The sequence below is a fragment of the Pavona decussata genome, unplaced genomic scaffold (assembly GCF_977016875.1).
Source record: "Pavona decussata unplaced genomic scaffold, jaPavDecu1.1 SCAFFOLD_12, whole genome shotgun sequence".
NCBI lineage: Eukaryota > Metazoa > Cnidaria > Anthozoa > Scleractinia > Agariciidae > Pavona > Pavona decussata.
Window position 1 is genome coordinate 508,287 of NW_028145435.1, and position 25,928 is coordinate 534,214.

At 39.7% G+C, this 25,928-nt stretch overlaps 1 protein-coding gene, 1 long non-coding RNA gene and 1 pseudogene across 5 annotated transcripts in view; 2 read left to right on the top strand and 1 right to left on the bottom strand.

Moving 5' to 3' along the window:
• Positions 1-25,928, bottom strand: part of LOC146487914 (uncharacterized) — a 65,606-nt gene that overhangs the window by 23,470 nt on the left and 16,208 nt on the right. The gene's annotated exons all lie outside the window — the stretch shown is intronic.
• The window catches only part of LOC146487916 (phospholipid-transporting ATPase ABCA3-like), a 47,095-nt pseudogene that overhangs the window by 5,094 nt on the left and 16,073 nt on the right, over positions 1-25,928 (top strand). The window contains exons 4-14 of the transcript XR_014867636.1: positions 303-497; positions 1,502-1,728; positions 3,590-3,908; positions 5,172-5,366; positions 6,206-6,578; positions 7,553-7,737; positions 8,394-8,562; positions 8,708-8,949; positions 10,713-10,891; positions 12,417-12,926; positions 13,316-13,500. The product of XR_014867636.1 is annotated as a phospholipid-transporting ATPase ABCA3-like (transcript). The remainder of the gene's footprint in view (positions 1-302; positions 498-1,501; positions 1,729-3,589; positions 3,909-5,171; positions 5,367-6,205; positions 6,579-7,552; positions 7,738-8,393; positions 8,563-8,707; positions 8,950-10,712; positions 10,892-12,416; positions 12,927-13,315; positions 13,501-25,928) is intronic.
• On the top strand, positions 16,264-24,558 carry LOC146487917 (uncharacterized). Of its 3 annotated transcripts, XM_085125731.1 has the most exons (5): positions 16,264-17,225; positions 19,074-19,179; positions 19,622-19,737; positions 22,424-22,523; positions 22,661-24,558. In XM_085125731.1, exons 1-4 carry the CDS (start codon positions 16,839-16,841, stop codon positions 22,436-22,438), a joined length of 624 nt encoding a protein of 207 aa, XP_084981857.1. In that variant the 5' UTR covers positions 16,264-16,838; the 3' UTR covers positions 22,439-22,523; positions 22,661-24,558. The 3 variants fall into 3 exon arrangements, with proteins under 3 accessions (XP_084981857.1, XP_084981852.1, XP_084981859.1); XM_085125726.1 differs by lacking the exons at positions 22,424-22,523; positions 22,661-24,558 and having other exon boundaries at positions 16,265-17,225; positions 19,622-20,141; XM_085125733.1 differs by lacking the exons at positions 16,264-17,225; positions 22,424-22,523; positions 22,661-24,558 and adding an exon at positions 17,381-17,577 and having other exon boundaries at positions 19,622-20,143.

Sequence of the window (25,928 nt, forward strand, 5' to 3'; positions counted from 1 at the left end):
TCAACTACACTATATTGTAGTACTAGTATAACAAATCCATTTATTATTATTGTTATTATTATTATTATTGTTATTATTTTTATTAGTTTTTTTCTAATGACTGATATTATCGGCATATATTTTCAATACGAGTTGTTTTTCTTTAAGTATCTGAAGCTTACGGAGTCTAATTATAATAGCACAATTATTTTAGGCTGCTCAAATTTGAAAAGAATTTTTTTCTTAGAAACAAGATGCTATGACAAGTTAATCATTGTCTGTCGGAAACTATTATTATCATATTTATTATTATTATTTTTTAGAAAAGAAATTTGCTGTTAATGGAGTGTCCTTGAACATGTATGAAGGCCAGATTTTAGCACTGTTGGGGCACAATGGAGCTGGCAAAACAACACTGTTGTCTATGTTAATGGGACTTTTCCCTGCTACATCTGGTTCAGCTTTAGTCAATGGCTGCTCCATAACTGATAATATCAGTGGAGTACGTAGTAGTCTGGGTAAGATTTTACATTTTGCATAATTTTAGTATCCAAGTCAGTGGGAGTAGGGGAGTCGGTCGTGCAGTTACTGAGTATTTTCTTTTGTTTCATCAAAATTAATGAAAAATTATCAAAATGATACTTTCACACTTTGAATTGCTTATCTTCTCCTGGTGATTTCAGGTTACCTGTGCAATGTGTTCTTTAATTTAATTTTACAATAACTGTCAAATTAAAATTCCCGCATGCTGATTGGCCCATAGCTGTTGTCTATAAGAGTACAGACAATAAAAATGACGTCAGAGTAATGCGTATTCGCTTTCCCAACAGGAAAAAAAGCCAATTCTGCTTGTTCTTTTCCCGTGTTATTGTAAAAAGACAAATAGATGGCAGTTTTCTATGGTCTCATAACTTATAGAGCCTTTGGAGATAAATATTTCCTTGAATTTTATGGACCGACCTCGGCCAGAAGGAGCGCTATCAAGTCTTTGAAATCGCAAGATGGAATAGATCAGGGGTTTTCGGTGGAAAAACTGATTGCAGCAACCAAGCCAAGTAAATTAGCATATAGATTTCTCATAAAAAAAAGTCTTTTTAGCCCCCAAAAGAGTAAAAAAAAAAATGGGTAAAGGTCTGTGACCTTGAAGTGGTGGAGGATTTGAGCTGGAGGTCCCGATTTATTTACTACCAAGGTTGTGTACGCTCAGTACTAAGATAAGGAACATCCAGTTCAAATTTCTCAACAGACGTATAGCAACAAATTCATTTTTATTAAAAATAGGAATTTCAGAATCTTCTCTTTGCTATTTCAATTTGTGCAAAACAGACAAGGAAACATTAATCCATCTTCTCTGGGAATGCTCGGCCACGAAAACCTTTTGAGGAAGGGTCCATTGTTTTCTCGTCTTAATCCATTTGATACCAGCCTCACATGTTTTGGATATCTATCAATGTTTAGGTTTTAGAGGAGAGAAAGATGATATTTTAGTAAGCCACTGTTTGCTCCATGACCTTTCTTGCAGGTCTCTGTCCGCAACATGATGTACTGTTTGACCGTCTCACTGTCGAGGAGCATCTGTGGTTCTTTGCCGAGTTAAAGAACTGTCCATCCCACCGGGTGAAGCAGGAGGTTAATAGGATGATTGAGTGCATTGGACTCACCGACAAGCGACATACACAGATCCGTGCACTGTCTGGTGGCATGAAAAGAAAGCTGTCTGTTGGAATAGCACTTATTTCTGACTCCAAGGTTAGCCTGCTTGTGTTAACTCCTTTGAGCTGACAGAGTTTGTCAGTATCCCGAATGAGGAACCGAAACGAAAAACGAAAGCGAATCAATTTTATAAAATAAAAAACTAGTTGAAAAATTTTATTAGTATTATAGGAAAGAACCTGTAAAATTTCAGTTTTCAATTTATCACAACTTGGTCGGCCAGACTGGTCAGTCCATAAACAAAATGTACACTGTACCAATTTTAAGGATAAGTTTCATCCTAGTCCTTCTAATTTCTTGAAAATAGCAATAAACTATATTCAGAATGATTGTTTTTCAAGATTGTGGAGCACCATCATTTCAAAATGACGCATTTGATTTACCGGTACAGACTGGTCAGTATGGGTGACACGTTCTTGCAAAATGGAAAGCACTCTAAACTTTTATTTGAGTGCAACTGTAACCCTCCATGGGAAACGTACAGTGTACACTAACGATAATCCGTTAAACGTTAGAAAGCAAAAGGATATTTAACGGATGGCTCACGGCTTTCAAGTCTCCTAACGTTTGGTTCTAACGTTCTAACGCTCCCCACTAACTTTCTAATGCTTGGGACTAATGTCCTAAGGCTCGGGCCTAACGCTCTAACGGCTCATAAGTTATTGTTAACGAATCACCAGAGCGTTTGAACGCTTTCATATTCCGTTCTAGCTAGAGGATTTTCGAAAACTTAAATGTATGTCGGAAAAACGTAAAACTATTTTATGTAACCATTACAAAATATTCTTTGCTACGGCTACAACTTTAACAAGTATTTAGCGAAAAGCACTCCATTGTGCACACGCGCATCAATTTAAACCAACAGAACAAGAATTCTTAAAGCCACATTAAGAGTTTTTAAAACTGTGTCGCATTTACTCTCTCCTGTTTGGTTTTGTTTTCATGCAGGTGTGAAAGCGACGTACATAACATCAACCCATATGCCACATTATAAAGATTTACTTTACTGGAGGTCGCTATTTTATGTTTTTATTACACCCATTTTGAAATCACTGGTGATCCTTGCAATCTGATTGGCTCTCAACAGTGCGATTTATTCCCAAATTGCACCATTTTTTGCTCTAAATCGCATCCTTTCTTTTGCCCATCAAAATGGAAATGAATTAACAAAAATAGAATATTAATATTGACAATGATACTCTGTGATTTCAAAATAGGTGTAATAAAGTGGTAATTGAACTTTGTGTCGTGCAATTTTGGTCTGAAATCATACTTGTGATTTCAAATCAAACTCGCGCTGCGCGCTCGTTCGATTTTGAAATCACGCGTATGATTTCAGACTAAATTGCACTCCACTCAGTTCAATTACCATTATTAATTCAACCAGTCAAACATTAGAAACACCCATGCTACCGGTGAATTTCACCATCTGAAAGAGACCTTATCACCGGGTGAAATTTCAACAGAACACAAACACTTGAGGCTAAGTTTAAAGGTACATTTACACAATCCTAAAGAGCCCACAATGGTCACTATTTCTCAGGCATGGTATAATGACTCATATACCATGGCTGCTAAGCCAATTAAATACCCTGAATTCCAATATACAATGATCCCAGTTTTTAATAACAAGTGGTACAACAGGTTACTTCCTGCTCTGTAGCTTTCATCTAAATGCTGGTACTTTGGGATTATAAAACATACTGATTTACTCATTAGATTACAAAACTAAAACAACTTGTGCCGTGGAAAAGTACTACCCAATGGATTTCATATGAGTGGCCACAAATTCTTCATTTCATTTACACACTCAAAAAGGTGGAATCAAATTATGGTTTACAAAAAGTGAAAGTTTTCTCTTTTAATTCTCCTAACCCCCACATGCATCTCCAAACAGGTGGTAATGCTGGATGAACCAACCTCAGGTATGGACCCATCAGCTCGCAGGTTCACCTGGGATTTGTTACAGCAACAGAAGGAAGGAAGGACCATCTTACTCACCACGCACTTCATGGACGAAGCGGATATACTCGGTGACCGGATTGCAATCATGACAGAGGGGAACATCAAATGCTGCGGATCTCCCCTCTTCCTCAAGAACAAGTACGGAGTGGGTTACCACATGGTGATGGTAAAGGAGCCAAACTGTGACGTTTCCGTGGTGAAATCTGTGGTCAGAAGCCATGTGCCAACAGCACAGCTTGAGAGCAATGTTGGTGAGTAGGTTTTGCCAGAAAAGTACTTATATTTCTGCAAAAAGCGGACTTCAGGGGCTAACTCAAAAACCTCTATAAAAACTATACAATACGCATTGATATTAACGCTTTTTACTAAAGAAATGATAAGAATCATTTACATGTAAGCAGCAAGTAACTAAAAATCCCAAGCAGTTGGTTTTACTTTTCTGCTGATTAAGAATAAAAAACAGGCTTATTGCTCTTTATCGTCGAAACACTTCAATTTCGCGATTTGGGGTCGATCATTTTCACGACATTTTGTTTTCACGATTTTGCTTAATTTTTAGAAACTGAGTACTTAATTTACCCGATTTCGTCGATAGGTCAATTGTTAAATACCTTCAAATTCGCTACTTGACTTAAAAATGAAAATAAACAAGACTATGTGTAAGTCTTTCTATCTGATTTGTATTTCTCTTGAGCTGGTAATCATGGCACAGCAGTCGGTGAAAACCTGCAAGGTACAATCTGTCGACTGTTAAAAAAGATAGCGACGTACAACTGCAACAAAACGGTAACTTGGGCAAAGTAAAGGAGGTGTCCAACTTCCCGGTACATGTAGCCTAATGAGTGAAACAATGAATGGAAATAAACTGTCTTCCACAAGAAATGTCAATGACTGTTTACATCCATTTATGCAAAGGCACCTACATGTATATGTAGGGACTAAATGGTTCGTGAGTGAATGCATTGGTATGGGTCAATTGGTGGTAGTGATTTCTCCTTGAAACAACACACTTGATTCTCGCTTTCTCCCTTGTGAATGCAGATCCTTCCATCAGTGATGGAGGAGCCTGTAAATGAAAATTTCATCGACTATACAAGCGAAATATTCAAAGAACTTGGTGCAGAGGAGCCGGATTGATTATGAGGGCAACGAAGACACAGCGAAGACTCAGAACAATTATTAAAGGGCTAATATTTCACTTAAAGGTAAAATGTATGGTCACTTAATTTTCACGCATCCAAATTTTCGCGATTTTCTGAAAATCACAAAAAATGAGGTGTAATAAGGTAGGTTGGGAGAATCCGGCAGAAACTACACGTTTCGTGAAACTAACACCGGAAAAGCTTCGAATTTCAAAGTTAACATGGTCAAAATAAAAACTCTAAGGCTAACTATGGCTTTGTTTATGACTGTACCTGTACAGTAGTCTCCAGGTCTGGTATTAATATGAGGTTGCAAAGGACATCAAGTCAACTTCAACATAACATCTTGTGCTCGCGTTATTTGTTGTCCAGGTGCTGAACTGTCCTTCATTTTGCCAAGTGAGGCGACAGGCAAGTTTGAGGAACTTTTCCTGGAACTGGAAACTCGCCGTAAAGAGCTGGGAATCGCAAGTTATGGCGCCTCCGTTACCACGATGGAAGAGGTGTTCCTCAAGGTTGGAGAGGAAATGGCCAGCACGCTGAGTAATAAACAACAGGACAAAGAAGGTTGGTAAAGAGAAAGAGGTTTCAAAGGTGCTCTGATTGCTATACCGTTATATGATATTTTTTACCCCTTTCCCTCTCCCCTCCCCTCCAGCCCGCTCATACAGGTAGACCTTTCTACTGACTCTACTTGCAAATGAAAAAATTATTCCCGTTGTAGGCCCCGGATATAATCCTCCTCTACTTTTAACACAACACAGTGCAGTTTCAAATTGAAAATTGGTCACTTATTAACTTACAAAAATAACTGACAACAGGCAGTATTTATTGAAGATATCCAGATGGCAATTTTATGACGTAAACTCTCGTGTGTACTTATGGCGTTTATTTCAGAAGCGGTGAATCGACGCAAGATCCTATTCTCTAATATTAGAGCGTTCCTTTACATATAGTTTCGTAAGCGTCGAGTTGTAACGAGTAGCGATTAATTCTTGAATTCTTCTTCGTTAAAGCGCTAGAGAAGTGATCTTCGTCAGCGAGATGATTCAGTGAAGAACTCGAACTACGCGCTTACTCGAACTAATTTTACTCAAGTTTATCCTAATAACTCAAACACGTCGTAAGTCGGTAAACCTCAAAATGTTAGAACATAGCTGGTTCTCAAATTAACTTCTTTCTTTAATTCCCTTCATTTGAGCGCTAGTGTAGGAGATCTTAATTATTTTTTGAAATCCTGGCCACAACGGGTGTGGAATGACAGAAATGGTAGAGACCCTAGCCCTTGAGCACATACAGTGTTTGTGTAACTGAAGGGTGTAGAATTTATGACAAATCTCCCACAGGCTTTGTACTAAAGCAAAAGACAATCTAGTGTATGACCCAGCATTTGCGTTCAATTTCAGAAACTGGGTCAGTGACCTCCGCAAGCGTGAATGGAGATGTGCGAAAACCAACAGAACGATCCTCAGTTCTTGCACGGGTGGGTGCTTTTGGATCTGCTTCTGGTTGCTACGGCACTTTCGGTGACAACAACCATTATGCCCACTCGTCTGGTTTGCGCCTGTTTCGCCAGCGGTGGTATGCAATGTTTGTCAAGCGCCTACTTCACTCCAAACGTCACAAAGCGTCCATTGTGTCACAGTTGCTCATTCCTCTGTTGTTTACACTTTTTGCGCTCATCGCTGCGAAAACTTTCCCTCAGCCCACCGACTCTCCAGCGCTCAGTCTCTCCACACATAACTACCAGACAAACTACGTCCCATGGGCAGCAGACAAGTGAGTGTTTGAGTTCTCTTATGAGTGACTTTTTTTAGTTATGAATTTTTTTTCATTTTCTTTCCTGGTTAAATGTCAGTTGTAATACGGTATAGGTCAAATCGCACTCAAACCAAAATGGCTCCACTGAAGCAACTAGGAGTATTTCTACTTGTACTACCCCCCTCCCCCATCCTCCTGGATAGGATATCCAAGAGTTACCCTTGGCAGTATGTTGCCGATACCCATATACACCCGGGTGAGTAGAAACATATGGAACAGCTTCTTTTGTAAGGACACCACACAGTAATGGAGAGACCACCCCACCCTTGAACCATCGACCCACGTCCAACACTCTAACCACTACGCCACCGCTCTTTCATGTTATACTGTATGTTAGGCGGTTGTACTCCAAGCCCTTCGATTAGTCACTAGACGATTGCCTGCTCTATGTTTCATCGCATTAGAGTAGGTCACGCCAAAACCAAATTTCCAAAACGAAATTCACTACAAACCAGCCAGAGGGAAATGTCTCATGGATGTCCACTATTGGAGAAAATTCAAAGAGAATTCAGGAAAGCTTTAAAAAATTTGTGGTGAGACACACTCCAGGATGGCATGCCCATGTGAAAGTGGCTGGCAAACAGATCACCGCCATCTTGGGTGGTCATTTTTGTTTGTAATACAGAATGTTTGCCTGAGAAATGGTGCCACCCCCCCCTTCCCCCCCCCCCCCCCCCCAGCAAAAGCCAAGAGAAGTCGTTCTGCCACCACCACGTCCATTTCTCTATCACAGCCTTGCTTAGTGAAGAATTAATCGCAGAAAAGGTTTACGGAAATATAAAGGTAGCACGAAATTCACGTGGGGCTTGATTACCAAGGTATATGCGAGGTATAGCCGTTAAGAAATACGCCATTTCCTTAAATCTACAATATCTAATCGTTTCTTCAAGAAGCAATCAATTCAACCTGCTTTTTCCCCATTATTTCATCAGTTCTGATGAAGCACGTTACCTAGCCCATAATTACAGTACTCAGTGGCTTGGTGACGAGACAAACCCTGTTCACGTGGCTGGTGATATGACGCGTTACTTGACAACTAAGGCTAAGGATGTTGGACTCGGTGACTTCAACAGAAAAGATTTGATTGCTGCTACATTTACCAAGAAAAGTGGCAAAGGTTATTTTATTTATTTATTTATTTATTTATTTATTTATTGTCTTTTCTGCGATTGCTTTCTTTTGAAACATAGAGCGATTTTTAATTGAGTGTTGACAAGTTGACCGCGGTTATATGGTCAGCTTAAAGGGGAAATATTACGAAAATTTGATGTCATTTCAAAACCCAAAATTGTTTGTCTGACAACAGAAACGAAAAATAATTGTCTAGTTTTGTTATAAATTATCACCCCAGTGCAATGAAACTGTACATTAGTGCCTCTGGCCAGAGACAGAGTAGGCCGGTATGGATTGAAACTTGAAAAATGCTAGGCTAATGTTTTTCAAGTTTTCGTATCTTTGTTTCCAAAATGCGCTAGAATAGATCACGAGTTGTTCCTGTCAAGAATTTAGTTTATTTCTCTCCTCTCGTTGTTGTAGAATTATTTTGTAGCAAAGAGAAGGCCTTATTTCACCATTATTTTCAACAAAAGAGGTCAAAATCCCCACGATACTTCCCCTTTAAGCAATGCCTTCATCCCCACCTGCCGTTCGAAAAACAAATTCCGGGAAAAAAATTAATTCAAACCTTTGCAAAAATCTGGGATACATTTTATTTAGCCAACATTTTTGGTGGTGTGAATATGCCCTCGTTTTGTTGTGCGTTTCCCTCATCAGTTAATGTGACTGCGTGGTTCAACAACCAAGCTTACCATTCTATTGCTGTATCTCTGGCGGCTGCAGATGCTGCAATCTTGCGATAAACTCTTGGAACAAGGTTCACCGTAACAACTGTAAACCATCCCCTACCAAGAACCACTGAAGGGGAAATAAATGATTTGCGACGGTGAGTAGCTATGCATGCAGACACTAGCTCTTTGTGTCTGTAGCTTAATCTTATGAAAGACTATGTGACGAGTCCCCATCCCCTCCCCCTCCCCGTCCTAATTTACACATATCAGATTTACTCACAACGCTATTCAATTTTCCAGCAATACACTGGGTTTCCAGATCTCCTTCAACTTGTTATTTGGCATGGCTTTCCTGGCTTCAAGTTTTGTTGTGTTTCTTGTCCAAGAACGAACCAATAAGGCGAAACACGTACAGTTTGTTAGCGGTGTCGACCCAATAAGCTACTGGTCCTCTGCTTACACGTGGGACATGATCAACTTCTTCGTCTCAGCCCTATCGATTTTGATCCTCGTAGCAGCTTTTGACGTCCCAGCTTACATGGGTTTGTAATTTATTATACTATTGCACAACATACTGATTATAGTGTAAAGCAACGAAATAAACCATTTATACACCAAGGGTCACAAAGCACAGCTCTGCGGTGTGGCCAGTACCAGGCTACGCATGTGCAAAGCCACATCACCGGCGCAAACTGTGATACACTTCTTCGCGATTCTAAACGATTCAGAAGGCTTTTAAAGGGATTCTCTAAGGCTTTTGAAGTAATACACTATATCACGCTGGTAATATGCTATATATTACGCAGTCTAATTAATTCTATGATGATTTTTTTAAGCCTAGGGGATACGTTACAATTGGGGCTCTGCCCTGTTTGTCTCTCCGGTCACACCACAGCATTATTGTTCTTCTTCTATTCTAATGTTATATGTCAATTTATGTATTTATTTCCTTGTGACGAATTATAATAAACTAAACTGAAATATCAAACACTTCGAAAAGTGTTTTAATTTACCAGATTTCCAAACACCGAGAAAACGTTTGAAAGTAGCTAGGCAGTGTGCCCAGCCGAGTTTAACCAATTTCGAGGTGTGTGGAAAAATCGGGTGAAATACTCTTTCGATTGTTTGATATACAGTCAACTCTCTCATAGCGACCACTTCTCGTAAGCGACCACCTCTCATAAGCGACCACTTCGTAAACAACCGTTTTGTTTCTCAGTTAAATACTGTTTCAAGAGCTCTCTCGTAAGCGACCATCACTCAAATTTCTTAAGGGACCGCGACCATGTTTTAGGCCAGAAATTACACACATTCTTTTGTTTTCTGTTTCCAGTAAGCGACCACCCAACATAATCACGTATGATCGTTAGTAAATCATTACCCTGAAGTGACAAAAGTTCAATTTTTAATGACGCTACCCCAGACTGCTTACAGATGATAACAGTTTACAGACAGAGAAGATGGCTATAATTAGATTTGTAGGTAAACGGGAATTGTTACAGCGATCTGTTCCAAATTGTTATACAAAGTTTCATCAGAAGAATGAATAGTTGTGAAAAAAATCAAGTAAATTAGTTTCTATTTGCCTAATTTTAGCTGCTAAGGTAATATTTTTATGTAATTGATTAATTACGGTGGTCGCTTACGAGAGAGTTGACTGTATATTTTTAAAGCATTTAATAATAATTCTTGGAGAAATTCAGGGCAATTTTTTTTAAATTTTATGATCATTAAGATCACATTTCAAAACCTCCTTCACAGTCATGAATTATCATTAAAACCCTAACAGTGACCAGCATCAAATTTCTCCTTGTAATATCAATGCTTTTTCAACCCCCGAGGTCATGAGAATTAAGGATATGATCACCCAAGGTGAATTTTCTTGATTTTTTAAAGGATTCCGATGGGTCTCTAAATTTTTCTTCGAAAAGGTTAAAAGACTTCGTAAGGGAACGCAGATTTCAAGCGACTTCAAAAGGGATTCAGAAGGTTTGTAAGGGTTCTTCTGAGACGTCAATATCGATCTGAGAACTGTCCATTTTTCTTTTTATTAAGATTTATTTTATCAATAACAACAACGACTGGATTTTTTTATTATTTTATTATTTTATTACTCTCTTGACACTTAGTACACAATAGCCACTGCAAATTATAATAAATTACAACAAATTAGGGATGAGATGTGTGTAAAAAGTCGAGTCAGGGGGATAAACGAACCTTGCGGTTTTCGAGTTATTCCGCTGCCTATAACGAACAGAGGGTCTCAGTTTCTCCAGAAATGAAATGTTTTTTTTTTCCGTTTCAGGTCCTCGTCTAGGTTACCTGTTCCTGTTGCTAACGTTGTATGGCTGGGCCATAATCCCCCTCATGTATTTGTTTTCATTTGTCTTCCGCAACGCGTCTACTGCCTTCGTGATTCTGACAATTTCAACATCATCACCGGACTGGTGACGTTGCTCACTGTCTTTATACTGAGTCTCCCAGGTAAAGCCATTAGGGACTTTAAGCAACCACGACAGCAACGCCAACAAAACGTCACTTGAAAATATAATAACGCGTCGCTTGTACTGCCTCGCGATTAATCCAATTCGTTCAACTTCCACAATGCGGCCAAACCCTCCAGTAACGGATCTGGTGGGAACGGCGTTCAAGTTGAGACAGAGAATGAAAAAATTACCGCCATTCAGGGAGTTTAAGCAGCGACGACGTCAACGGCAACGAAAACGTCACCTGGAAATATAACTTTATTTCATTTGTGCGACTTCACGATTAATTCAACTCGCTCAACTTTTAAAAAAAGTGGCGAACTATCCAGGAACCAAATTGGTAGGAGTGGCGTACAAGTTAAGAATGAAAATGAAAAATTTACCGCCGTGCGTTCACGTTCTCCACAAAACCTTGAATGTGGTCATTTCACGTTGTTGTTTTGCAGAGAACGACAAAGAAATGTACCAAAATGTAAAACGCACGTGCAGAGCGATTGTTTTTGCTCATTAATCCTGTTGTTTTGCGGCTTTGTCGTTGCCCTCGTCGTCGTCGTTGCTTAAGCTCCCTTTTGTTTGGCCGAGGACGACGAAGAAATGTACCAAAACTAATATCACACGTACAGAGCCATTGTTTTTCAAATTAAAGCCTTCTGTTTTGGAACGTTCTCGTTGCCGTCGCCGTTTAAGGTCTCCATGTGCAAATTTAACAATTGTTAAATATCAGTAAAGACAAATGATACGGTCAGAGTACATCATGCCAAAGAAAGCACCGTTGAATAGTTCTCATTCAAATGGTCAAATGTCAAGATTTCTTTCACAGGTTCAAAGGTTGAACCACCTTGTATAGCATAATACCGAGGGAAATATCTGTTCAACAGCTTTCAATACAATACAATATAATACAATGGACCTTATTTTAGGAGGGAAGCACATGACAGTGAGGAAACTGATAACGAAGTGGCCGTCTAGGAATGGTTACACTTTAAAATTCCATCTAAAGACTCGAAAATTAGAACCACCTTGTCTTTCTCAAGTGTAAGGCTGATAAACACGTGAATGGATGTGAGATGCCAACGCCCGTTGGCTATAATCATCTCACATCCAACAAGCGTGAGTGGAATAATTGTTAATTATACTTACTTGCAGATTTTTTTTCCACGTCGTTTCATTGCCGTTTAAAGGAAATCAACGAGTTAACTGACACTTTGATTTGTTAGGATTCCAAAGCTCATATCTGATTTTCAAGACAGAAGCAACAAAGTTAAAAGAAAAATCAACTTTTATACTAAAGAAATAGTTTTTGCCTTAAATTCTTTTCGGGGTGTCTTGACCGGTCAGTTGACGACATTTCAAGGGATGGTCCTTCTTATCTCACTGCCTGGGTAACCTGTGCTTCAATTGACAACTGGTGCACAGTTTGTTACTGCAACTATTTTGCTAGACAAGATGCGTTGAGTCGGTAAGCTTGGAGTGTCATTTCAATTTTTATGAACATGCTTTTTTATTATTATTCTTTTATACAGATCTTAAACTTCTGGATGTAGCTGATGCCTTGAAATGGGCCTTCCTCGTTCTGCCTAACTACTGTCTCGGTCAGGGTATCGGCGACATGTTTAACAACTGCAATGCTCTGGATCTCTTTAACAAAGCTGTCGACACGTGTACCCATACCAGTTCTCGCTTTCCACACACTAAACAGGACTGCAAAAAGGTCACTCGAGAATTGGGTGGTAAAACTCTCGAGTTTCAAGAGAATTACTTGGCCTGGGACAACCCTGGCATCGGCCGCTACTTGATATTCTTGGCCTGGGAGGGAATTGTTTTCTTTGCCCTTGTTCTGTTGATCGATTATGGTGTGTTCCGCGCGTGTGCGCGATTCCTCGCGCGTGGGTACGCTTCAATTGTAGGGTTTGTAAGTCAGGAACCTCTTACAGCTGACGATGATGACGTTTTAGCGGAGAAGGAAAGGGTGATGACTGCACAGGACGTGCTTGTTATCAAAGAACTAACCAAGGTGTTTGCTGGAAAGAGCCGTAAGTTTTTTGGTCTGTCTTACAATTCCTGACATTAATGTCAATGTCTGATTTCTCATTGTGAAATTAATACGTTATCAAGCTAACAGGTGCTGAGAATATCAACAGGAATCAATTAAAGGACACTGCGATTGGTGTACCACTACCTCCTCATTTTCTTCCCAAAGCCTGCTGTAGAAAACTAGAAACTAATATGAAATCTTTGCTTGGAAAACAGTATTGAAAGGGGAAACAACTCCTGGTGTCATTATCACTGAAATATTTTGTGTAATTCATAGATATTTTCGCTTTGTTTACTCATAGTTTAGCTCCCCTATTCGCCCCTCTCCCCACCCCTCCCTTTTAATCCAAAAACCCGCAAGGAAAACATACTGCATTTGATTTTGAAGGTCGTTTGCCATTGGTTGCGGTGGACAGTTTGTGTTTGGGTGTCCCCATGAGTGAGTGTTTTGGTCTCCTGGGAATTAACGGCGCGGGAAAAACAACAACGTTCCGCATACTGACTGGTGACGAAACCATGACATCCGGGACTGCTGTTGTGGATGGATATGACATCAGGCAAAATATGAACAAGGTCGGCAAGTTATTCATGTTAAAGTACCATATAGTCACCAACATTACCCTAATCGTAACCCTAACCCAACCCTCCATATAGTCACCGTAACCTTACCATGAAGTACTTGTGGTATGCTGAATTAAAAGATTACTAGCTACCAGGCTGTATTCAGCATTGAGGCTTACCTGTGACCGACCTTCGAATGATTACAGCCTGCGGTTGACTTTGGTTGACGTTTCGGTTGACATTTCCTTGAACACGACGCGAAGTACTTAAGAAAGTGAGCTCCTTCGTTCGCCACAACAGATTTGGTGGTTTTTGCTAACAAAGGAAGCCCAGGCACTCAGTGAAATCAGCGGTTGTCATGAGTAGCTGAAAGTCTACCATGGCTAACGTGTGAGATAAGGGAACTGATGCGAAAACGCGATTTTCACCACAAACGGGCGCAGAAGCAAAAGACAACTGAAGAATGGGTTAAATATAAAGAGCTGCGAAATAAAACAACTCGCCTCATTAGAAATGCTAAACAAGATTACTACTCCAACTTGATTGAAGAAAATAAGAAAGACTCGTCCAAATTATGGAAAACGTTGAAATCCGTCATTGCTATCAAACCTAAGATGTCAACCATTGAGTCCCTTGAGACTGGCAGCGGTGTTATTCAGGATCCTAAGAAGATCTCGCAGAGCTTTGCTAAGTACTTTTCTACTGCAATTGAAACACTGAGACAGCGTATGGTTCCTGTATTATCGGCCCCCGGACCACCTGCAAATCGATCCGCAAACAACTTCAAGCTTTCTCAAGTTAGTGAATCCTTTGTAGCTAATGAACTTAAGAAACTGAAAAGCAACAAATCAACTGGATAACATAATATCCCAGCACGACTTCTCAAGGGCGGTGCCGACGCACTTGCCACACCTTTAGCAATACTTATGAACAGATCGATAAATGAGGGGTCTATTCCCGCAAGCTGGAAACATGCCATCGTAACTCCAGTGTTCAAGTCTGGTTCAAAATCCGATACCTCCAATTATCGCTCAATCTCAGTTCTGCCAGTTTTTGCAAAGATTCTAGAAAAGGCAGTTCACAAAATGGTTTATAATTTCTTTCTACAGCACAAGCTCCTATCTTCTTATCAATCCGGTTTCCGTCCACTACATTCTACTGCTACCAGCCTAATCGATATTACTAACACTATCCTACATAACATCGACAAAGGAAAACTTACAGGCCTAGCATTTCTGGACCTATCTAAGGCTTTCGATACCCTCGACCATGATTTACTACTTATGAAATTAGCAGATTTTGGCCTAAGTAAGTCTTCAGAGAATTGGTTCAATGCGTATCTTACTAATAGAACCCAAAATGGCATGCAATCTGACGCTGAACCCATATTATATGGTGTGCCCCAGGGGTCTGTCTTGGGACCTCTATTGTTCATAATGTATATTAACGATCTACCATCAGTTACAAAGTACTGTAAAGTCCATCTTTACGCTGACGACACGCTGTTGTTTTTTGAAAGCAGTTCTGTGCAAGCTATTGAGGCTGCTTTGTCCCAAGACCTCGACCACGTTGTCGGATGGTTGAACCAAAACTATTTCATGTTAAATCACTCGAAGACCAAAGTTATGCTTTTGGGAACTCACCAAAAATTGAGCTCAGTCCAGTCATTCGCAGTTAGTGTTAATGACACAGATCTTGAAAGGGTGATGCAAATTTAAATATCTGGGAGTGTTTCTGGATCCTTGCCTAAATTGGAACGAACACATTGATCATATCGGAAATAAAATCTCGTCCCGCCTTGGAATGCTTCGTAGAGCCCGGAAAGTCATCCCAAAAGAATCTTGCATTACTCTGTTTAATGCTATGGTTCTACCGTTATTCGATTACTGTTGCATTGTGTGGGATGGTTGCGGTCAGGGAAACAAGATCTACCTTGACCGTCTTCTCAAGCGAGCTGCGGGAATAATTGCGGGTCGCAAGGCTACTGATACCGATATACAGCAAACATTGAAGTGGCCATCCCTTCAATGCCGCAGAGAATACCAAAAGTGCATACAGGTCTATAAGTGTATCAATGGCTTGGCCCCAGCTTATCTGCTAGATGACTTCCACTCCTCGGAGCAGATCCATAACTACAACACTAGGAACAAAGACCTTATTCGCCTGCCTCTTGCCAAGACTACTAAATTTCAAACATCTTTTAAGTACAATGCCGCCAAATCCTGGAACACTCTTCCTCGTAACTTACGTCATGATCTGTCTCTCACTAGTTTTAAACTGAGAGTCAAGAAACATCTAAATCACCTTTAGTTAGTTAATTTCTCTCCTTCATGAACTCTTTGAATGACTTTTGCTTTCATTTCTATATTTGATTATTTATTCTTATTATTCTATACAGATCTCCATTTAAACCAGCTACGCTGAATTGGAATTTCTGTTTACAGTCGAAGTACCCCCCTAGATTCTATTAATGAATCTATTACTTGAAAATTGAACCCGTTAGTCGTTTCAAGTATTCAAATCAAAATTAAATTTCTGATTGGATTATACGAACCAGGGTACAAATAATGCATGAAACCAGAAAACCAGAAAGCCCGCGGGAAAAACCCCTCTCAATATATTCAGAGCGGCAATTCTTGATTTATATAATGGTGGATTTTCCAAAAAGCAGATTTCTCGTGATTTACAGCAGTCAACGCGTACTGTCAGAAAGAAAATTCGCCATTTTAAACCGGGCACGTTGGGTCCTGTCGCGTAAATTTAAACTCACATGTTAAGCCAGAGGCTCATTTTTAATGCACGCGCCGGGGGCTTTTGTTACCACGGAAACGACCGCAGTTTTGTCTCCAGTTACGGGCAAGGGTTATTTGCATAATTAAGTTCACACATTCTTTCGGACGCCTTTTGGACAGGGGAAAACCGCTTCTGTCAATGTAGAAATGTACAACTGGTGAATCTTAGCAGATATCTCGAGTTAATTTATAGCAAAACACTTCATGGGGTCAGACTATATTTGGTTAATCCTTCCTCGTGGTAAATATGAATTCGGGAAGCGCGCTAAAAGTGATTCGTTCTTCGTGGCTCTCGTGGATCGTACCGTCGATCTCACCCTCTGTTCGAAGGATGATTCATCGAATTTTCTCGCCCTCCTTGGATCCGCAGAGAATATGGTTCGCCTTAAACGACGAGTTTTGCGTGGCTCCTCCGAGAAAATTCTACAGTAATTTTATATTTGACATGTTTCCCGAGGAAGTTTGCCGCGTAAACATTGTTGACCTTCAGGACGAAAATGGCGGGCCTGTACCTTTGTCGTGGTTTAACAAGGGGAGCCAAAGCTGCCGAAACCCTGTATGCTGGTACTACTTTCGCTATACTCGTTGGAAATCTACGCCGAAAAAAACCCTGCCAAAGGAGAATTTTTTAAATCTGAGTTCGTCCAACATTTGAGAAGGGCACTAAACAGAGCAGACTTGTTGTCTCGAGCCTACGATCGCGAATTTCAGAGTTCTATTCTTGACTCTACTCTGAGAAGTAACGAAAGATGCATCAATGCTATGGATGATCTGGCCCCAGTTGATTTCAAGCCTGAACCTTCCTCTGTAGATCTCTCGAATTGCTCTCTGGAAAGCCCGCCAAAAGCCGATGAAAGCCTGCCAAAATGCTCTACTCCTTGCATCTCTAGTAATTCTTCAACTTTGAGTATCTTCATGAATAGAACCAAACTTGGGAAAAGTGGGGTAAGTCGCTTATCCTTTAATTTTTTAAAACTATTGTTTTTTTTTTCTTATTCAATTTGTATTGGTTTATCAGGTTAATTAATTTATCAGTCATTGTAAACAACAACAACAAAAGTTTATTTCCTTCTCCAAAGCTATTCTGTAACTTATTTGGATTTTGCTTGAGTGGAGGAAATAATCTATAGTACAATTAATTTTTATTTTATCACGGTCGACAATGGGTGACCCCAATTCTAGCTTTGTGTTTACATTTGGCTGCCTGTGCAAATGCATGCGGAACAAAGAGAGCCATTTTGTTTCTCTTTCACACAAATTTACCTCCTTTGATGCAAGAATCTGGCCTCATTTTCAGGTGAGACATATGGTCTATCAAATTGGCATGTCAACGGCACTTTTTAATCTGTTATTACTATTACTAGTACAGTTGAACCTCCCGTAAGCGACCTGACCCATAATCTCAAGGATATGTGGTTGCTTACGGGAGGTGGTCGCTTACCAGAGGTCAGACCACAGGGGGGGGGGGGGGGGTCTAAATTTCCGGTAATTTACGTATGGTAATTGCGGACACCTAACCCTTTTTCCAGTGCTTATCGAAACCCAAAGTAAAAATTTTACTTAGACTGCCTGATTTAGGAGCAAACAGTAAACGGCATGTTTGCAATGTTACATTTCAAGCGTAACACATCAACAACTTTGGCGTTTGTTTGTTACATAATCCAGTTGACGTTATTTATCGCCACAATTTTTCTGTTGGATAATACAAGGTTGAGAGAGTCATCACCGGTCGTGCATGTACATGCATGCTATTTACAAGATAAGAGAGTTTCTTTCCTATAAGGGATTCAACCTGATTAAAGTTTATTTCAGTGTACACTATAGTGCACGTATATGTTATCATTTGTTTCAATGTCGGGAGACTAGCTCCGGCTGTGAGATTTTAATACGGCATATCTGCTGTAATGATGTGGGCCAATATGTTATAGTCAATTTCCGCCCGTGAGAGAAACAGCAGATTGTGTGTCAAGTGGTCGCCTACGGGAGGTTAAAAACAATTGAAAATTTTAAACAATCATCTCTAAAAGTGGTCGCTTAAGGGAGGTGGTCGCTTACAAGAGGTGGTCGCCTACGAGAGGTTCCATCTATAGTGATTTGACTCGAAAACTTTGGTATTTTGAAAAAGTGGTCGCTAATGAGAGGTGGTCACTTAAGAGAGATGGTCGCAAAGGGAGGTTTGACTGTATATATAATACTGCTATAAATGCATGCTAGCTAGTTCTTGTTTTCTAAGTGGAAACATGTAATTGACAAATTCCCAAAGCAGCAAGGAAGCAATTAGTCTGTGTCAAGATATTCCTGGCTTTCAAGTTGCTCTTGTTGAGAATGCAGCCCCAATCAGCTAACATGCATAGAAATTAGAGCAAATAATCTAATTGTTTTAGTATAAATCTGCTAGTTGTTCAAAACTAAACAAGTAAATTAATTATATCCTCGTCACAGACACTTCGAAAACGCGACGAAGAGGCCGCCATTTTGTTGAAAACCACTACTCACTATCTATAACAGAATAGATAGCAAGTAGCGTAGCCAATCAGAGAATGGCATTGGTGATAGAACACTAGTAGATTATTTTATACTTATCACTAAATAAATAAACTGTAATATCTTATTATCACAATTAAATGCTAAACATTACTAGGAAACTCACAAAATCCATGATTGTAGCTGACATTACTGTAGCCACTGTCCTTAGAAGTCCTCCCAAGGACACTTAAGACTAATATTTTATAATATAATGAAGGTCTGTGGGCAAGCTTTCCTAATATGAACAAAATGTGTTTCCATCTTAAGGAAAAGCTTGAAAAAGCTAATTACAAATGTGAACAGGCAAAAGGACACACTGAAAAACTGAGTGGAATTCTTGTGGATGGACAAACCTACACTGTGACTTTTAAAGGTAGGAGATTGAAATTCGTCAAAAATTGTTGTTATTTTTTTCTTAACTGTATCTGCATGCTTATGTGTCTGGTTATAATTTAAATTGGGAGACACTGTGGTCGGATACTTAGCTGGACTGCTATATCAAACTTTATGGGTTTGAGCTCTAGCTCTGGTATTGGCAATTTTTATCCTGGGGGAACCCTGCGAAGGAATAGAACCTCATAGAGGGGGGTGGGGGAATAGTAGAAATACCCCTTGCGGTTTCATGGTACAGAAATCTAGATCAGCTTGGTGTTTACCACTTCACCACTTCGCCTGATAGAGACTTTAACTTTTTTACTGCTGATTATTATTAACAGTCTACAATGTTTGATGAGTGAAACTAAATAAAGAACAGCAATAATTCGTTAATAACAATTTACTTAAGATTGCTATATTAATAATATTGTTTTTTGCAGTTATACTGGACTTAAAGGCATTCTATCTGCTGCTTGTGAAGGACGATGATGACAATTTTAAACTTGGCAAGCAAGGCATTGATGTTGAGTTCTGCTTTATATGCAATACCATAAGGGTATGTAGATTATTTAACTTAGAAGGTATGTGTTTTAACATTGTTTGCATTATGGTAGTTGTTAGTTGCAAAGTAATGAAAATGTTGCATCAGGAAGGCCATGTACTTGTAAAGTGTTGGATTTGAAATCTGGAATTTCGTATATTCCATCCAACCACTATCTGGATTTGTTTCAAGTTCTACTCCTTGACTGTGTTATGTAAATGGCCAACTGGCCAGCTTTCTACCTTTTGGAATTTTGAATAGTTTTTGTTTAATTTGCAGTATTTGTTTTTATCATTTATACTGTCTCCAACAAGCCCATCCGAGCGTTAAATCAAAAAGATAGATTTACGTTTGTTCAGTAGCGCCTAAAACCATATGCACATTTGTTTCAACGCATTTCTATAAAATATACATAAACCTAGACCAAATTGTCAGGCTATCCTCTCCTTCAGGGTTTACAGGCGGCGCGCCCAAACCCTGAGGTGACGATAGCCGTTTTGTTTTTTGTTGTTTAGTCATTATCCAAATTAGTCTTTTTCAGTTGACTTTTGTTTTTATAAAATGTTGCATAAACCTAAGCCAATTTGTCAGGCTATCCTCTCCTTCAGGGTTTACAGGCGGCGCGCCCAAACCCTGAGGTGACGAGTCTTTTTGTTTTTTGTTGGTTAGTCATTATCCAAAATTAGTATTTTTCAGTTGACTTTTATTTTCATACAATGAAGCATTAATCCTAGGTCAATTTGTCAGGCTATCCTCTCCTTCAGGGTTTACAGGTGGCGCGCCCAAACCCTGAGGTGACGATAGCCTTTTTGTTTTTTGTTGTTTAGTCAATATCCAAAATTAGTATTTTCCAGTTGACTTTTATTTTCATACAATGAAGCATTAATCCTAGGCCAATTTGTCAGGCTATCCTCTCCTTCTGGGTTTACAGGCGGCGCGCCCATACCCTGAGGTGACGATAGCCTTTTTGTTTTTTGTTGTTTAGTGAATATCCAAAATTAGTATTTTCCAGTTGCCTTTTATTTTCATACAATGAAGCATTAATCCTAGGCCAATTTGTCAGGCTATCCTCTCCTTCTGGGTTTACAGGCGGCGCGCCCATACCCTGAGGTGACGATAGCCTTTTTGTTTTTTGTTGTTTAGTCAATATCTAAATTAGTCTTTTTCAGTTGACTTTTATTTTCATACAATGAAGCATTAATCCTAGGCCAATTTGTCAGGCTATCCTCTCCTTCTGGGCTTACAGGCGGCGCGCCCAAACCCTGAGGTGACGATAGCCTTTTTGTTTTTTGTTGTTTAGTCAATATCCAAAATTAGTATTTTCCAGTTGACTTTTATTTTCATACAATGAAGCATTAATCCTAGGCCAATTTGTCAGGCTATCCTCTCCTTCTGGGTTTACAGGCGGCGCGCCCATACCCTGAGGTGACGATAGCCTTTTTGTTTTTTGTTGTTTAGTCAATATCCAAATTAGTCTTTTTCAGTTGACTTTTGTCTTTATAAAATGTAGCAAAAACCTAGGCCAATTTGTCAGGCTATTCTCTCCTTCTGGGTTTACAGGCGGCGCGCCCATACCCTGAGGTGACGATAGCCTTTTTGTTTTTTGTTGTTTAGTCAATATCCAAATTAGTCTTTTTCAGTTGACTTTTGTCTTTATAAAATGTAGCAAAAACCTAGGCCAATTTGTCAGGCTATCCTCTCCTTCAGGGTTTACAGGCGGCGCGCCCAAACCCTGAGGTGACGATAGCCTTTTTGTTTTTTGTTGTTTAGTCAATATCCAAAATTAGTATTTTCCAGTTGACTTTTATTTTCATACAATGAAGCATTAATTCTAGGCCAATTTGTCAGGCTATCCTCTCCTTCTGGGTTTACAGGCGGCGCGCCCATACCCTGAGGTGACGATAGCCTTTTTGTTTTTTGTTGTTTAGTCAATATCCAAATTAGTCTTTTTCAGTTGACTTTTGTCTTTATAAAATGTAGCAAAAACCTAGGCCAATTTGTCAGGCTATCCTCTCCTTCAGAGTTTACAGGCGGCGCGCCCAAACCCTGAGGTGACGATAGCCTTTTTGTTTTTTGTTGTTTAGTCAATATCCAAAATTAGTATTTTCCAGTTGACTTTTATTTTCATGCAATGAAGCATTAATCCTAGGTCAATTTGTCAGGCTATCCTCTCCTTCAGGGTTTACAGGCGGCGCGCCCAAACCCTGAGGTGACGATAGCCTTTTTGTTTTTTGTTGTTTAGTGAATATCCAAAATTAGTATTTTCCAGTTGACTTTTATTTTCATACAATGAAGCATTAATCCTAGGCCAATTTGTTAGGCTATCCTCTCCTTCTGGGTTTACAGGCGGCGCGCCCATACCCTGAGGTGACAATAGCCTTTTTGTTTTTTGTTGTTTAGTCATAATCCAAATTAGTCTTTTTCAGTTGACTTTTGTTTTTATAAAATGTAGCATAAACCTAGGCCAATTTGTCAGGCTATCCTCTCCTTCAGGGTTTACAGGCGGCGCGACCAAACCCTGAGGTGACGAGAGTCTTTTTGTTTTTTGTTCAGTCAATATCCAAAATTAGAATTTTCCAGTTGACTTTTGTCTTTATAAAATGTAGCATAAACCTAGGCCAATTTGTCAGGCCATCCTCTCCCTCAGGGTTTACAGGCGGCGCGCCCAAACCCTGAGGTGACGATAGCCTTTTTGTTTTAGTTTTTTTTCGCCTAGGGCTGTCACCTTGACGTGGTGGTGAAGCTTGAGTGTCTCAACTGCCCCAAGAACATGTTCCCTGAGGCTTTGGTCCCTAGTGAAGGTATTTCCTTTGGTGTTTTTAACGGAAAGAGACCAGACTAAGTACAGCCTTTAATCTAACAGGGAGTTCTGTGTTATCCAACCTTTCAAACATGTACAATATTTGCACCAGGTTTACCTTATCCATTCTTTATATAGGCGGTTGAGGGCAGCAGTGTTACCCTCTTGAAGGCTGCAGCAACAGGCGTTATTGCGGATGTTAGCGAGTGCACAGAAATTCTAAGGCAGATTTGTGAAGTGTTGTTGTTTATGTACAAAAGAGGATACCTGCACAACGACCTAAAAGGGAACAATGTCGTTTTGGACGGTGCCAGCCATAAAGCCTTCGTTATTGACTTTGGCAAAAGCAGATAAATTGCCAAGGCGAAGCTGATGAAGCCGAAAGTCAACATAAAGGATGCAGCGAAGAAGTATACACACGCAGCGCCTGAAATTCACCGAGGAGACAGGCAGTCGACCGCTAGCGACGTATATTCTTTTGGAGTGCTAGCCGTGAAAGTTTTACAAGATGGGAAATTTGTCAACCCTGCCTTGAAGACAGGGGCACCCAACGGTAGTTTTCTCTCAGATCCTTTGAAACGTAATTTTTGGCTATCTGGAGTGCCTTTAAAGCTCTGTACGTTCATTTCAGGCCGCCCTATAATATTTTTATCTCTTTAGTCATTCTAGGGGAACTTGAGTCTTTTCGAAATTCCTAGCGCATTTTTGTTTCTTTCCCGAAAACCTTAGGTCTTATTTCCTTTCCGAAAATCTTAGCTGACCTTTTTTCGGTATCCAAAACGACATTTTTATCTATCCGAAAACACTAGGACTTAAATTTCCCGTATCACGAACGTTCGAGGTGAAAATTCCCTTAAGAAAATTGTAGGGGATTAAGGACCTTCCGAACAGATAATTTACCAAAACGATCCGTTGGGTGCCCCGGTGAAGAGTACTGCCAAAAGGTGTCTCTCATCTAATCCGGGAAAACGCCCGAAACTCGAAAAAATTTTGGAACACATCACAATTTAACACTCTCTTTGAACGGTGTCGGGTCGTTTCGCTGCAAAGTCGTTTCGCTACACCGTTAAGTATGAAATGTGATTATTTTTCGTTCTTAAAGTGAGTTCGGGTGAAAAATATCTTAGCTGTTTATTCGTTTCACAGTGTTTGCATGAGGAGTAAATTGAATTCAAATATTACAGAATATGTCAATTTTAAAACGTAGCGAATCGACTTAACTGCAGTGTAGCGAAATGACCGGTCAAGGAAAATTAATGTGCACTCACGGAAATTTAGACTAGTTTAGATTTAGCATTTCTACACTTGAATCGTTTTCACATGGACCACTTAAAAACTTCATCGAGATTAATAGAAGTTGAATTTGTCAGTGTAAACAATTTGTAAAGAATTCTGACCAATAATTGCGAATTTCGCACTGTAAAAAACGATTGCATAAATGGCGCCGAAATTTAATAACAATACGTTAAAAAACCTTAGCCGCCTTCTTTTGTTTGATTTCTCTCATTAATGCGAAACTACGGTTTTCTGACGTATGGTTATTCAAATTCGGCATAATTTAATAGTCCGGATTCCTTCGCTTGTTGTAGTAAAATAAAATAGAGTTTTAGGGTCCGTTCGATTGACCCTATTCCGGAATAGGAATACATACAACGATGACAAGAAATCCCCCCCCAAAAAAAGGTTTTAGGAGTTACTGGAGTACAAGACCGCTCTTAAATTCTCATGTGTGAGCGATAGTTTGCAGAATTGGCCTCTCAAATTTCTTAAAAAGAGAAATTTAACAGCTCTTCCGCTTATTATTCATCCGGAATAAGGTCAATCGAACGCATTCTTAGCCGCCTTATAATGAAGAGAAAACTAAGAGGCTTTTTCCCAGTTAGCCGATAGTTTCGGCTGTGTCACGTAAATGTATGTGTCCGCATTTGTTTGAATTATAGGACGAGTTACCTACGCCAACGTTTGCCGCGAGATTGAAGAATTGAATACGCAAAACCAATAAAGTGAGGACTTGGCCACTCATTCAGGCAAACTGATATTTGTACGGTTGTTGTACAAGGATTTCAATTTAGCGTGGTTCGGGTTTTGTCATACGATGACAGAATTTAATTAAAAAACACAATGTTGACAGCTACAACACACGTATCATAGTCTTCAGGCGAGAATATCCTTCGGAGGTCGAAACAAAAGACTCGCACCTAAAGGCGATCTTAATCCGCCACAAACATCCGAAGAACGCGTCTTTCAAAGGCGTCGAGGTCCTAAAATCTGGCCTCTGGCTTGTCATGTAATGATCACTAAATGAACATTTTACGTTTGCACACTTGCGTTTTTTCCGTTAGTTATTCAAAAACAAAAATGAAAAAGGACTGGAGGCGTTTTATTATAATAAACGGTTCTCTTTTTGAGGTATACGCAAATTACAGTCAATCCAGGTCACGCGTGAACAGTAATGCACCTGTCATCGGCTTCCCCGAGGGGGGGGACCCCGGGCTGATATGGGGACTTTGCTAATTGTGTATTTCAAAGTTCTTGTATTTCCCCACCCGTGCGGGATTTGTTTCTTGCAAAGTCCCCAGTATTTGGCGAACCCAACTGGATTTGAAGATGCACTTCAGAACTTTATTTGGGTTCTTTAAACAGTCGGCAAACACACGGACTTTACATTCTGATGAAAACTGAACTTTAATTATTTTTTCTCGAATACTCCATAAGTTGCTATAAATCACTCCTCTTACTGTACATGCGCAGTATGGTGAAAATTTCAACTTTTCATTCAGTCCTGAATTCCCCAGAATCTGTTTCCAATCTATCCGGACTGATGAAGAACAAGGGAAAACACACTATCATGATGGTTCATTGCTGCTTCTAAACACAACGTCCTTAAGTTTCCTGAGTACTCTGAACAGTTGCTGTGATGCTTCAGAAATTAACATTCTTGTGAATATTTAAAAAAAATCAACTTTTTCTATCCTTAACAATTTAACAGACCGCTTCTATTATATCACTAACATATAGACGACCTGTTGACCTTTAACAGTGACCTCTATCAACAATAATATATACACAGAGGAATTTTAAAGTTGCCAATGCCTACAAATACGTACAAATTTTTGACGGATGGTCTGTTTGATAGACAAAAAACAATGGATTTTAAAACATACCTTCTTGTTCTCCTCTGCCATCTTGCCATCGATCGAGCGAACAAAAATTGTCCCCAATCTCCTCTCAGTTGAACATAACCGAAGTCCCCATATTTTCCCCGAGAGTAGGGCATTCAAAAATCTAAGTCCCCACATTTCCCCCACCACAAGGGAAGAAATTTGTTGCAAAGTCCCCATAAAGTCCCCGTATTCCCCCACATCAGCCCGGGGTCCCCCCCCTCGGGGAAGCCGATGACAAGTGC